The 13,880-nt window shown below is 41.1% G+C and overlaps 1 protein-coding gene and 1 pseudogene across 9 annotated transcripts in view; both read right to left on the reverse strand.

Moving 5' to 3' along the window:
• The window catches only part of LRRC7 (leucine rich repeat containing 7), a 571,260-nt gene that overhangs the window by 208,551 nt on the left and 348,829 nt on the right, over positions 1–13,880 (reverse strand). For all 9 annotated transcript variants that reach the window (XR_010153504.1, XR_010153506.1, XR_010153505.1 and 6 more), the window contains exon 8: positions 1,027–1,090. Coding sequence is in view for 6 of the 9 variants with exons in the window: in XM_063800431.1 (XP_063656501.1) it covers positions 1,027–1,090 (64 nt within the window). In the remaining 3 variants the exon portion in view is untranslated. The remainder of the gene's footprint in view (positions 1–1,026; positions 1,091–13,880) is intronic.
• On the reverse strand, positions 12,685–13,337 carry LOC134809032 (peptidyl-prolyl cis-trans isomerase NIMA-interacting 1-like; annotated as a pseudogene).

A 13,880-nucleotide genomic window follows, 5' to 3' on the forward strand; every position in this document is an offset into this window, starting at 1 on the left:
GTAATGATCAGATTAGCTATGGTTGAAGTAAAACAAATTAATTTTCTTTGTGCATTCAAAATACAGTGTGAGTTAAACACTTTCACCCTTGCACACTGGCATTTATTAGAATAAATTTTGCTAGGTCCTGTACATACATTTTCTCATTTAATTCTCACACAAGCCCTGTGTAAGAGAGAACATTATAATCCCTATTTTATACACGAGGAAAATAAGGTGAAAAGAGGTTATGCAACTTGCACAAAGTCACATAGCTAGTAACAGACCTGGGACAGGGAATGGATTGCTTACTTAAATGTTTTAATTTTAAAATAATTAAAATACACTTTAGATGAATTGAATTTTTTGAAATTTGAGATATTCAAGTGGAAGACTTCTGAATAGAGAAAGCTGAGTCGTCTTGTAAAGAAGTATATGCTTTCTGATTTGCATCTGAGATTTTGGTCTTCAGGCAAATTTTAAACAAAATGGATGCTCAAAAGGAGAAGGCAGAATTCTGCCAGTCTTGCCAGCAGTGAAGTAGTAATATGGGTTCACTAGAAAGAGGCTTTCAATATAGTAAGAACCAGAATGCCATTGGTGACTTACTTCTCTCATGCAATGGCACCAAGAAGCCTCCAAAGCAGGTTTTCAAGGTACGGTCTTTGCATTTAATCAAGTCTGGGTTTAATCCCTGTTCAGGCACTTAATAGCTATGTATGACAGTGACCATTTTAAGTTCATTTCCATTAGGTTAAAATGGCAATATGTCCAATCAGGATTAAAAGAGATAACATATGTAACATACTAAGCATGGCACCTGTCACATAGTTGGTCCTCAAAACTATCAATTTGTATCTGGCTCAAAAAAAAAAATTCCATTTTTTTTTCCAAAAAGTGAAAGCTAATATTAACTTCCAGGTTTTTACTTTTACATTTAGCAAATGCAAACGTGCAATCAAGTTAATACCTTGGTTTACAAAGACAGAGCAAAAGAAAGAATCTCCTGAAGGGTATTTATCAGGTTTAGAAAATGCATTTGCTTACCAGCTCACCGAATTCATTATTGCCTAGGTCAAGTCTTTCCAACTGGGCCAGTTTGTGCATTGACCTACAACAGATGGAGAAAAATACTATTGTGAGGCAGTGCATGATACATTGTTCTAAAAGACATTCCAACCACCTTCCTGTCAGATTTACCTGATTGTGTAGTGCACAAAACTGGGGGTACTCTTCAGCAACAAGTAAATCTCAAATACACAAAATCTATGCAAACTGCCATCTGAAAAGCTACAGCATCTGTTCACAAATGCCAATATGGTTGGCATGCAAGGCTGGCTGCTTAACAAAAATCCAAGAAGCTTATTAAATATCTACACCAGTGGGAGGTGTAGGGTGGGGCCCCACTTCAATATTTTTAAGAGTCACCACAGGATTGGGAATCAATGGCTGAAACCAATTCTCAGCAAACCATTCTAAAATCTCATAATATGGCACCATTTCATCATCAGTCTTATTATTTTCTACTCCTTTAAATGAACTTCTGTTACAGACAAATTGTAGTCATTGTCTCCCAAACATATTGACTTGAAAGCTGCTATAGCTATGAATAGTTGTCAAACTGATACAGTTTTGGTCTGTGTCCTGACCCAAATCTCATCTTGAATTGTAATCCCCATAATCGTATATTGAGGAAGGGACCTGGTGGGAGGTGATTGGATCATGGGGGTGGTTTCTCCTATGCTGTTCTCATGAAAGTGAGAATTCTCATGAGATCTGAAGGTTTTATAAGTGTTTGACGTTCCTCCTTCACATGTTCTCTCTCGCCTGCTGCCATGTAAGATGTGCCTGCTTCCCCTTCGGCCATGATTTTAAGTTTCCTGAAGCCTGCCCAGCCATGTGGAACTGTGAGTCAATTAAACCTCTTTTCTATATAAATTACCCAGTCTGGAGCACTTCTTTATAGCAGTGTGAAAACAGACTAATACACAAACCTTGGGCAAGAGTTGATGTCAAAGGTTCAGAGAACCCAAGTGCACTCCATATGCAGTCAGCATTTCTCAAAGCACTCTCAAGTAAACATACACTATGAGAAAATACAGTGCTTTTCTGAAAGATTTTTTTTTTATCTCTCCACTAATCAGAATTCTGCCCTTAAGTCCTGCCTATACAGGAATTCTTCAGACACCATTGATTGAAATCTTAGAAATTTTAGTTTTATCACATTTAAAATGGATGTAGAAATTACCTTATAGGGCTTTTATGAACCTTAAATGAAATATTACTGCAATCCAGACGCTATCAGATACTCAGAAATGCAAAAAAAGTACGTACTCTTTCTTCACTCAGCAACTATTATTGAAGAGAGTATTATGTGCTGATCTGGGGTATGGCAGAGAACAAAACAGATAAAAATTCCTACCTCAAAGGACTTTACATTCAGCAGGGAAGAATCAGAGTAAACAAAATAATAAAATAAAATAAAATAACATATTAAAAGGTTACAAGTGCTACAGAGAAAAGTTAAGCAGAGGAGGTAGATAGGGAGAATTCATATAAGGATTTAATTTTTAGTAGGGTGATCAGGTAAGGCCTCAATGAGAATACGAAATTGGAGCCAAGGCAGAAAGGAAATGAAAAAGCATGCTAATATGGAGATTCTAAAGCAGGGACATTTTACTTGCTTGAAGACATCCTAGCAGACCAGTATGGCTAAAGAAGAGAGAGAGAGGGAGGAGTAAAAAGACGATGTAATGGGGAGTTGCATAATATGTGATCTTACAGCACAATGTAGAGACTTTGGCTTTGATTCTGAGTGGGATAGGGGGTCACTGAAAGGTTTTTATGAAAGATGTTTCTGAAATGATTTGTTTTAGAAGAATATCTGTAATTGCAGGCTTATAAACAGACTGAGGGGGACAACAGTAGAAGAAGGAAGATCAAAGAGGAGGCTAATGTAATAAGTCAAATAAGAGGTGATGGTGGCTTGGACTGAATCCATTTTACTTCTTTCTTATTATAAAAAATTTATGGCCACAGTGGTGGCCATAATAAGGCAATGGTAAAGGTGTTGAGATGTGGTTGGGTTCTGGATATAGTTAAGATAAGAACTAAATGTCTTGATGAGTCAGCTGTGGGGAATGAGAGCTGACTGTGACTAAAGGTGTGTTTTGGTCTGAACAACTAGAAGGACGGAGTTGCAAGTGACTGATGAGGAAGACCAAGTGGAGCAGGGTTTTGGGTAGACTGGAAGTTCAGTTTTAGGTGTTCAGTTGGAAATTTCTACTCTAGAGTCAACTAGAGATGTTAATCATTCAGTTGCATAAACAAGCATAGACATCAAGAAAAGAGTCTAGGAAAGAAATAATTTGAGCATGGTAGCATAGAGATGGCTTACCAGCTCACTGAATTCATTATTGCCTAGGTCAAGTCTTTCCAACTGGGCCAGTTTGTGCATTTACCTATAACAGATGAAGAAAAAATACTATTGTGAGGTCTTGAGAATATAGATCACCAAGGGCATGAATGTAGATAAAAAGAGAATAGGTCTGAATGGATATGAAGAACAAATAAGTAAAACTGAAAAGTGACTAGGGACATAGGAGAAAAAATAAGAAGAATGTAAAGTCCTGGAAGCCAAGTAAGAACAGTATTTCAGAGGCTGGCAGCCAAGATGGCCAAATAGGAACAGCTGCGGTCTACAGCTCCCAGCGTGAGCGACGCAGAAGACGGGTGATTTCTGCATTTCCATCTGAGGTACCGAGGTCATCCCACTAGGGAGTGCCAGACAGTGGGGGCAGGACAGTGGGTGCAGCGCACTGTGCACGAGCCGAAGCAAGGCGAGGCATTGCCTCACTTGGGAAGCGCAAGGGTCAGGGAGTTCCCTTTCCTAGTCAAAGAAAGGGGTGACAGACGGCACCTGGAAAATCGGGTCACTCCCACCCTAATACTGCTCTTTTCCAATGGGCTTAAAAAATGGCGCACCAGGAGATTACATCCCGCACATGGCTCGGAGGGTCCTACGCCCACGGAGTCTCGCTGATTGCTAGCACAGCAGTCTGAGATCAAACTGCAAGGCGGCAGCGACGCTGGGGGAGGGGCGCCTGCCATTGCCCAGGCTTGCTTAAGTAAAAAAAGCAGCCATGAAGCTCAAACTGAGTGGAGCCCACCACAGCTCAAGGAGGCATGCCTGCCTCTGTAGGCTCCACCGCTGGGGGCAGGGCACAGACAAACAAAAAGACAGCAGTAACCTCTGCAGACTTAAACGTCCCTGTCTGACAGCTTTGAAGAGAGCAGTGGTTCTCCCAGCACGCAGCTGGAGATCTGAGAACGGGCAGACTGCCTCCTCAAGTGGGTCCCCGACTCCGACCCCCGAGCAGCCTAACTGGGAGGCACCCCACAGTAGGGGCAGACTGACACCTCACACAGCCGGGTACTCCTCTGAGACAAAACTTCCAGAGGAACGATCAGACAGCAGCATTCGCGGTTCATGAAAATCCGCTGTTCTGCAGCCACCGCTGCTGATACCCAGGCAAACAGGGTCTGGAGTGGACCTCTAGCAAACTCCAACAGACCTGCAGCTGAGGGTCCTGTCTGGTAGAAGGAAAACAAAGAGAAAAAATATCCACAGCAAAAACCCATCTGTACATCACCATCATCAAAGACCAAAAGTAGATAAAACCACAAAGATGCGGAAAAAACAGAGCAGAAAAACTGGAACCTCTAAAAAGCAGAGCGCCTCTCCTCCTCCAAAGGAATGCAGTTCCTCACCAGCAATGGAACAAAGCTGGACGGCGTGTGACTTTGATGAGTTGAGAGAAGAAGGCTTCAGACGATCAAACTACTCCGAACGACAGGAGGAAATTCAAACCAAAGGCAAAGAAGTTAAAAATTTTGAAAAAAATTTAGATGAATGTATAACTAGAATAACCAATACAGAGAAGTCCTTAAAGGAGCTGATGGAGCTGAAAGCCAAGGCTCGAGAACTACGTGAAGAATGCAGAAGCCTCAAGAGCCGATGCAATCAACTGGAAGAAAGGGTATCAGTGATGGAAGATGAAATGAATGAAATGAAGTGAGAAGGGAAGTTTAGAGAAAAAAGAATAAAAAGAAATGAACAAAGCCTCCAAGAAATATGGGACTATGTGAAAAGACCAAATCTATGTCTGATTGGTGTACCTGAAAGTGATGGGGAGAATGGAACCAAGTTGGAAAACACTCTGCAGGATATTATCCAGGAGAACTTCCCCAATCTAGCAAGGCAGGCCAACATTCAGATTCAGGAAATACAGAGAACGCCACAAAGATACTCCCCGAGAAGAACAACTCCAAGACATATAATTGTCAGATTCACCAAAGTTGAAATGAAGGAAAAAATGTTAAGGGAAGCCAGAGAGAAAGGTCGGGTTACCCACAAAGGGAAGCCCATCAGACTAACAGCGGATCTCTTGGCAGAAACTTTACAAGCCAGAAGAGATTGGGGGTCAATATTCAACATTCTTAAAGGAAAGAATTTTCAACCCACAATTTCATATCCAGCCAAACTAAGCTTCATAAGTGAAGGAGAAATAAAATACTTTACAGACAAGCAAATGCTGAGAGATTTTGTCACCACCAGGCCTGCCCTAAAAGACCTCCTGAAGGAAGCACTAAACATGGAAAGGAACAACCGGTACCAGCCGCTGCAAAATCATGCCAAATTGTAAAGACCATTGAGGCTACGAAGAAACTGCATCAACTAATGAGCAAAATAACCAGCTAACAGCATAACGACAGGATCAAATTCACACATAACAATGTTAACTTTAAACGTAAAGGGACTAAATGCTCCAATTAAAAGACACAGACTAGCAAATTGGATAAAGAGTCAAGACCCATCAGTGTGCTGTATTCAGGAAACCCATCTCATGTGCAGAGACATACATAGGCTCAAAATAAAAGGATGGAGGAAGATCTACCAAGCAAATGGAAAACAAAAAAAGGCAGGGGTTGCAATCCTAGTCTCTGATAAAACAGACTTTAAACCAACAAAGATCAAAAGAGACAAAGAAGGCCATTACATAATGGTAATTGGTAAAGGGATCAATTCAACAAGAAGAGCTAACTATCCTAAATATATATGCACCCAATACAGGAGCACCCAGACTCATAAAGCAAGTCCTTAGTGACCTACAAAGAGACTTAGACTCCCACACAATAATAATGGGAGACTTTAACACCCCACTGTCAACATTAAACAGATCAACGAGACAGAAAGTTAACGAGGATACCCAGGAATTGAACTCAGCTCTGCACCAAGCGGACCTAATAGACATCTACAGAACTCTCCACCCCAAATCAACAGAATATACATTTTTTTCAGCACCACACCACACCTATTCCAAAATTGACCACATAGTTGGAAGTAAAGCTCTCCTCAGCAAATGTAAAAGAACGGAAATTATAACAAACTGTCTCTCAGACCACAGTGCAATCAAACTAGAACTCAGGACTAACAAACTCACTCAAAACTGCTCAACTACATGGAAACTGAACAACCTGCTCCTGAATGACTACTGGGTACATAACGAAATGAAGGCAGAAATAAAGATGTTCTTTGAAACTAACGAGAACAAAGACACAACATACCAGAATCTCTGGGACACGTTCAAAGCAGTGTGTAGAGGGAAATTTATAGCACTAAATGCCCACAAGAGAAAGCAGGAAAGATCCAAAATTGACACCCTAACATCACAATTAAAAGAACTAGAAAAGCAAGAGCAAACACATTCAAAAGCTAGCAGAAGGCAAGAAATAACTAAAATCAGAGCAGAACTGAAGGAAACAGAGACACAAAAAAACCCTTCAAAAAATTAATGAATCCAGGAGCTGGTTTTTTGCAAGGATCAACAAAATTGATAGACCGCTAGCAAGACTAATAAAGAAGAAAGGAGAGAAGAATCAAATAGACGCAATAAAAATGATAAAGGGGATATCACAACTGATTCCACAGAAATACAAACTACCATCAGAGAATATTACAAACACCTCTATGCAAATAAACTAGAAAATCTAGAAGAAATGGATAAATTCCTTGACACATACACCCTCCCAAGACTAAACCAGGAAGAAGTTGAATCTCTGAATAGATCAATAACAGCCTCTGAAATTGTGGCAATAATCAATAGCTTACCAACCAAAAAGAGTCCAGGACCAGATGGATTCACAGCCGAATTCTACCAGAGCTACAAGGAGGAACTGGTACCATTCCTTCTGAAACTATTCCAATCAATAGAAAAAGAGGGAATCCTCCCTAACTCATTTTATGAGGCCAGCATCATCCTGATACCAAAGCCAGGCAGAGACACAACCAAAAAAGAGAATTACAGACCAATATCCTTGATGAACATTGATGCAAAAATCCTCAATAAAATACTGGCAAACCGAATCCAGCAGCACATCAAAAAGCTTATCCACCATGATCAAGTGGGCTTCATCCCTGGGACGCAAGGCTAGTTCAATATATGCAAATCAATAAATGTAATCCAGGATATAAACAGAACCAAAGACAAAAACTACATGATTATCTCAACAGATGCAGAAAAGGCCGTTGACAAAATTCAACAACGCTTCATGCTAAAAACTCTCAATAAATTAGGTATTGATGGGACGTATCTCAAAATAATAAGAGCTATCTATGACAAACCCACAGCCAATATCATACTGAATGGGAAAAAACTGGAAGCATTCCCTTTGAAAACTGGCACAAGACAGGGATGCCCTCTCTCACCACTCTTATTCAACATAGTGTTGGAAATTCTGGCCAGGGCAATCAGGCATGAGAAAGAAATAAAGGGTATCCAATTAGGAAAAGAGGAAGTCAAATTGTCCCTGTTTGCAGATGACATGATTGTATATCTAAAAAACCCCATTGTCTCAGCCCAAAATCTCCTTCAGCTGATAAGCAACTTCAGCAAAGTCTCAGGATACAAAATCAATGTACAAAAATCACAAGCATTCTTATACACCAATAACAGACAAACAGAGAGCCAAATCATGAGCGAACTCCCATTCACAATTGCTTCAAAGAGAATAAAATACCTAGGAATCCAACTTACAAGGGACGTGAAGGACCTCTTCAAGGAGAACTACAAACCACTGCTCAATGAAATAAAAGAGGATACAAATGGAAGAACATTCCATGCTCATGGATAGGAAGAATCAATATCGTAAAAATGCCCATACTGCCCAAGGTAATTTATAGATTCAATGCCATCCCCATCAAGCTACCAATGACTTTCTTCACAGAATTGGAAAAAACTACTTTAAAGTTCATACGGAACCAAAAAAGAGCCCGCATCGCCAAGTCAATCCTAAGCCAAAAGAACAACGCTGGAGGCATCATGCTACCTGACTTCAAACTATACTACAAGGCTACAGTAACCAAAACAGCATGGTACTGGTACCAAAACAGAGATATAGATCAATGGAGCAGAACACAGCCCTCAGAAATAACGCCGCATATCTACAACTATCTGATCTTTGACAAACCTGAGAAAAACAAGAAATGGGGAAAGGATTCCCTATTTAATAAATGGTCCTGGGAAAACTGGCTAGCCATATGTAGAAAGCTGAAACTGGATCCCTTCCTTACACCTTATACAAAAATTAATTCAAGATGGATTAAAGACTTAAATGTCAGACCTAAAACCATAAAAACCCTAGAAGAAAACCTAGGCATTACCATTCAGGACATAGGCATGGGCAAGGACTTCATGTCTAAAACACCAAAAGCAATGGCAACAAAAGACAAAATTGAAAAATGGGATCTAATTAAACTAAAGAGCTTCTGCACAGCAAAAGAAACTACCATCAGAGTGAACAGGCAACCCACAAAATGGGAGAAAAATTTTTGCAACCTAGTCATCTGACAAAGGGCTAATATCCAGAATCTACAATGAACTCAAACAAATTTACAAGAAAAAAACAAATAACACCATCAAAAAGTGGGCAAAGGACATGAACAGACACTTCTCAAAAGAAGACATTTATGCAGCCAAAAAACACATGAACAAATGCTCACAGAAATGCAAATCAAAACCACAATGAGATACCATCTCACACCAGTTAGAATGGCAATCATTAAAAAGTCAGGAAACAACAGGTGCTGGAGAGGATGTGGAGAAATAGGAACACTTTTACACTGTTGGTGGGACTGTAAACTAGTTCAACCATTGTGGAAGTCAGTGTGGCGATTCCTCAGGGATCTAGAACTAGAAATACCATTTGACCCAGCCATCCCATTACTGGGTATATACCCAAAGGAATATAAATCATGCTGCTATAAAGACACATGCACATGTATGTTTATTGCAGCACTATTCACAATAGCAAAGACTTGGAACCAACCCAAATGTCCAACAATGATAGACTGGATTAAGAAAATGTGGCACATATACACCACGGAATACTATGCAGCCATAAAAAATGAAGAGTTCATGTCCTTTGTAGGGACATGGATGAAATTGGAAATCATCATTCTCAATAAACTATCGCGAGGACAAAAAACCAAACACTGCATATTCTCACTCATAGGTGGGAAGTGAACAATGAGAGCACATGGACACAGGAAGGGGAACATCACACTCTGGGGACTGTTGTGGGGTGGCAGGAGGGGGGAGGGATAGCATTAGGAGGTATACCTAATGCTAAATGACGAGTTAATGGGTGCAGCACACCAGCATGGCATATGTATACATATGTAACTAACCTGCACATTGTGAACATGTACCCTAAAACTTAAAGTATAATAATAATAAAATAAAAAAAAATTTTAAAAATCAAAAAAAAGAATAGTATTTCGAGGTGGATGCTATGACCAATTGTGACAAAAGCCGCTGACAGATCTGAGAACTGACCACTTAATTTGACAACATGGAGATTAGTGGTAATTTTGAGATGATTAGTTTTAGAAGTTTTAAGCTTTTGCCAATGCTCTTTCTTCTATTCAATATGCTTTTTACCCATTTATCACTCAAAATTATTTATTCCATAACAAAAATACATTGATTTTCTATTTTCTCCCAAGTTTAAGGTTTTAAAGATGAAAGGTGTTGTCCCCAGTATTAAGTAGTTCATAATCGAGAGAAATTACAAGTGGAATGAACAATTTCTACCCAATATGGCATTTGCCGTAAAAATCATATGTGTAGGTTGCTAGAGAACAAAAAGCAGAGGTACTTTTTCAGCCTTTGGGGAGGTAGGAATAGAAAATAGAAGGCTTTACTGAAGCTTTACTTTGGAGGAGCTGATGAGGTTAGAGAGTCAGGGGAGATGGTCATTTCAGGAGAAAATGTCAAAGAGGTAGGATGGAAGAGATCATGGTGCATTCAAGGAACTGCAGGTTAGCAGGAATAGTAAGAAAAATGTGCTGGGCATGGTGGCTCATGCCTGTAATCCCAGCAGTTTGGGGAGCCGAGGCAGGTGGATCACCTGAGGTCAGGAGTTCGAGACCAGCCTGGCCAACATGGTGAAACCCCCGTCTCTACTAAAAATACAAAAATTAGCCAGGCATGATGGCAGGTGCCTGTAATCCCAGCTACTCAGGAGGTTGAGGCAGGAGAATTGCTTGAATCTGGGAGGCAGAGGTTGCAGTGAGCCGAGATAGTGCCATCGCACCCCAGCCTGGGGGACAAGAGTGAGAATTCGTCTCAAACAAACAAACAAAACAAACAGAATGAATGTAAGAATTGATAAGAAATAAGAAAAATGGTAGGAAGTAGTAAGAAATAATATGTAGGTAAGCACTAGATCATGAGATTATCTCCTGTGTCAAGCTTAGGAATTTGAGTTTTAGCTTGAAGGCAATGGAAGGCTTTAAGATTCAGGTAGGAAAAAGATACCAGGTTTTTATTTTAGAAAGCTCACGTCAGCAACTTGGAATGATGTGGGCAATGGGGACAGGATATGTTAGCCCTAAGTCCAGATAACAGACTGTTTTGAAATTCATGTGGGATATAATTGGGGCCAGAAATAAGGCAATGGCAATATGAAAAATGTGATGGCAGACAGGAGAGATGCTTTGGAAAAAGACATGACTTGATTAATGATGATGACTGATTGGATGTCAGATGTAAAGGAGAGGAAAAAATTAAAGATAGTTTCTTAGTTGAATAGGAGTGAGAGTATATTAGAATGGAATAAATCTAAGGTGGAGATAGGTTGAATGTAATGGATTGTATTTTAAATACTATATTGGCTTTGAGGTGAATGCAAGACACTTATATTAGGAAAAAGTGTGTGTGTGTGTTTGTGTGTATGTATGTGTGTGTCTGGAGCTCAGGCAAAAAGTCTTCACTGGAAATAAAGACTCGAGGAATAAAATCTTATCTACTCTACCTGAAAACGAACTCTCCTTTTTAACCCACATTCCATTTTCTTCCTTTTGCATGACTTACTTGGAGTTTACCACACACGTTCTTGAATTGTTACTTTTTCCAAATCTATCAGTCTCCTTTCTCCCCCCAGATCTTAAAATATGTTTCAAGATACCCAGAACGTCCTGTGTGGGACCACCAGCAGCCCAAAGATGGTTGTGAAACCTTGGCCAATGTTTTAAGGAGAACATCTGCTACACCTCTCACTAAATCTATACCACTGAATAGGTGCTTCCAGGGAAAGGGGCTTGGGGAATAGTTGGGGCCCATGAGGAGAGAATTAAATTGTCTTCTGAGCCTGGGAATAAGGAGTGGCAGATTCTCTCAAACCTTACTCTGAGACCACGTACCCAACAAACAAACAATAAGCACCAAAGTATTGGGGGCCCAGATGAAGGACCAAGTAACTAAGTGTGTCAAGTGAATAAGAAATGCTCATAGGAATAGTAGGTCACCTGCTTTTGACTTGACTGTATAGTTCTAGGCAACATGTATTCTAGTGAGAACCATAATGAGCTAAAGACCAGAGGTCTTTCTGCAATTTCTGGGATTCTATGAATTCCGTAGTTCTCACTGATGTCCCAGGAGAGTATGATATAAAGCTGAGAGTGGATTTTTGCCAGTCCAGTAGTTGAGGCCCAAGACAAAACTAATTTTATTAAAAGAAGAAATGAGTGATATCTTATGCTTCAGTGTCTTAAGGAATATTTTATTAGTAACAGGACTTATCTTTGTATAGGATAAATATTAATGATCTCTTAAATCCCTTGTATAATAGTGTTTCCAGACTCCTAAACACACTGATTATTCAATTTAGACTTACTAAAATTTGCCAATGTTTATTTTCCAAAACAGAGCATGCTCAAGTCTATCTGGCATTCTTGGTGGTTTTTTTTTTTTAGTGGTTCCGGATTTAATTGGGGGTGAAAGGGTGCTGCAAAGTTGCTCAGAGGGCCCACAGCTGGGCCCACGAGTGTTTGCTTTTGCTACTGAACAGAGAAGCGTGGCCTAACTACAAACAACTCTGGGCCCTCGCATCTGCCTCCAGGACCTGGTGGGACATGGGGCGGCTCTGCTGACCAGATCTTCTCTTTGGAACACTCCTCCCACCACATTGCCCTGGGTCTGCGAGCCTCCCTCCCATGCTGAAGTCAACTCCTTAATGGAGAGTCTGGAGGTCGCAGCCCCAACTGGGGACGGACAGGGAGTGGGGAACCCCAGGGCCCCCAGTCTGGAAGGGCCCCCAGTCTGGAAGGGCCCCCTCCCAGCCATTTGGTAACAATAAATACTGTGTGACAGTGGCAGGGAGTGGGGGTTCGGCCACTGGCCAGCAGGCAGCGGGGGAACCCCGAGGCCAGGCCTGGGCCCCCAATCCTCACTCCGTGCTGACAATGACGTGGATGCCGGAATCCGTGAACACTGTCCCGCTCATCTCCCCCGTCCACCGCGCAAACCAGGGGTCTTCAAATGGCTTCTGCATCTGACCTTTGCTGAAGGCACCCAGGTCTCCCCTGGCCTTGGCCAAGCTGCAGTCGCTGAATTGTGAGGCCGGAGACTCAAAGTCCTTCTCTCCTGCCTTGATCTTCTGGATGTAGCCGCTGATCAGCTCCAGGGCCTCCTCCTTGGTCCGGGTGATTTCCTGCCGCCAGGTCGAGGGCCGCCTTGACTGGCTTCACTAGCAGGTGCGAGCGGCGGACCCTGGCGGGCTCCCCCTGCCAGATTTTGCCGCCACTGCTGCTGTTCCCGCTGGGCCGCTCCCACTGGCTGGGGTTAGTGATGTGGTTGAAGTAGTACCCTCGGCCTGAGGGGCGGCTCATGCGCTTTTCCCAGCCAGGCGGCAGTTTCTCCTCGTCCGCCATCTTTCCTCCTCACACTCTTGTTTTTGTAAATAAAGTTTTATTGGAACACGGTCATATTTATTTGCTAATGTATCTAGCAAATACATTTGGCTGCTTGTGTACTACAACCACAGAACTGAATAGTTGAGAATGACATCCTATGGACTGCAGAGCCTGAAACATTTCCTATCTCTGAGGGCCTGGTGGCAGTTAGAATTAAACTCTACTCTCTAGATACTTTCTGACCAAGACAATGTATTAAAAAAAATTATTTCTTACCTTTATATTAGTGTAGTTTAAATTTGATCGATTCCTTTTGTGGGAAGAAAGGTACACTCTATGCCACCTCTAAGTCTTTTTCTATTGCTTTTGAAACCTTTGGTTCATAACTTCATGCCCGGGAAACCATATTTTAAAATTTATAATATAGCTTCCTACTATTCCTTTGACAGTCTTTTGAATGGGCAACAATTTTCTTTTGCTTGTTCTGGGGGGAAGAAAAGCTGTCCCATAGGGTTTTATGACCCATTTCCTGAAGCTTATTTATTTAAAATACCATTTCTTCTATTTTAATTTTATCTCATTTTATTTATATGACCGTAGTTTCCATCAGTTTTTATTATCACTATAGTTTCATTCTGTCACTACA

Source organism: Pan troglodytes, chromosome 1 (assembly GCF_028858775.2).
Source record: "Pan troglodytes isolate AG18354 chromosome 1, NHGRI_mPanTro3-v2.0_pri, whole genome shotgun sequence".
Taxonomy (NCBI): domain Eukaryota; kingdom Metazoa; phylum Chordata; class Mammalia; order Primates; family Hominidae; genus Pan; species Pan troglodytes.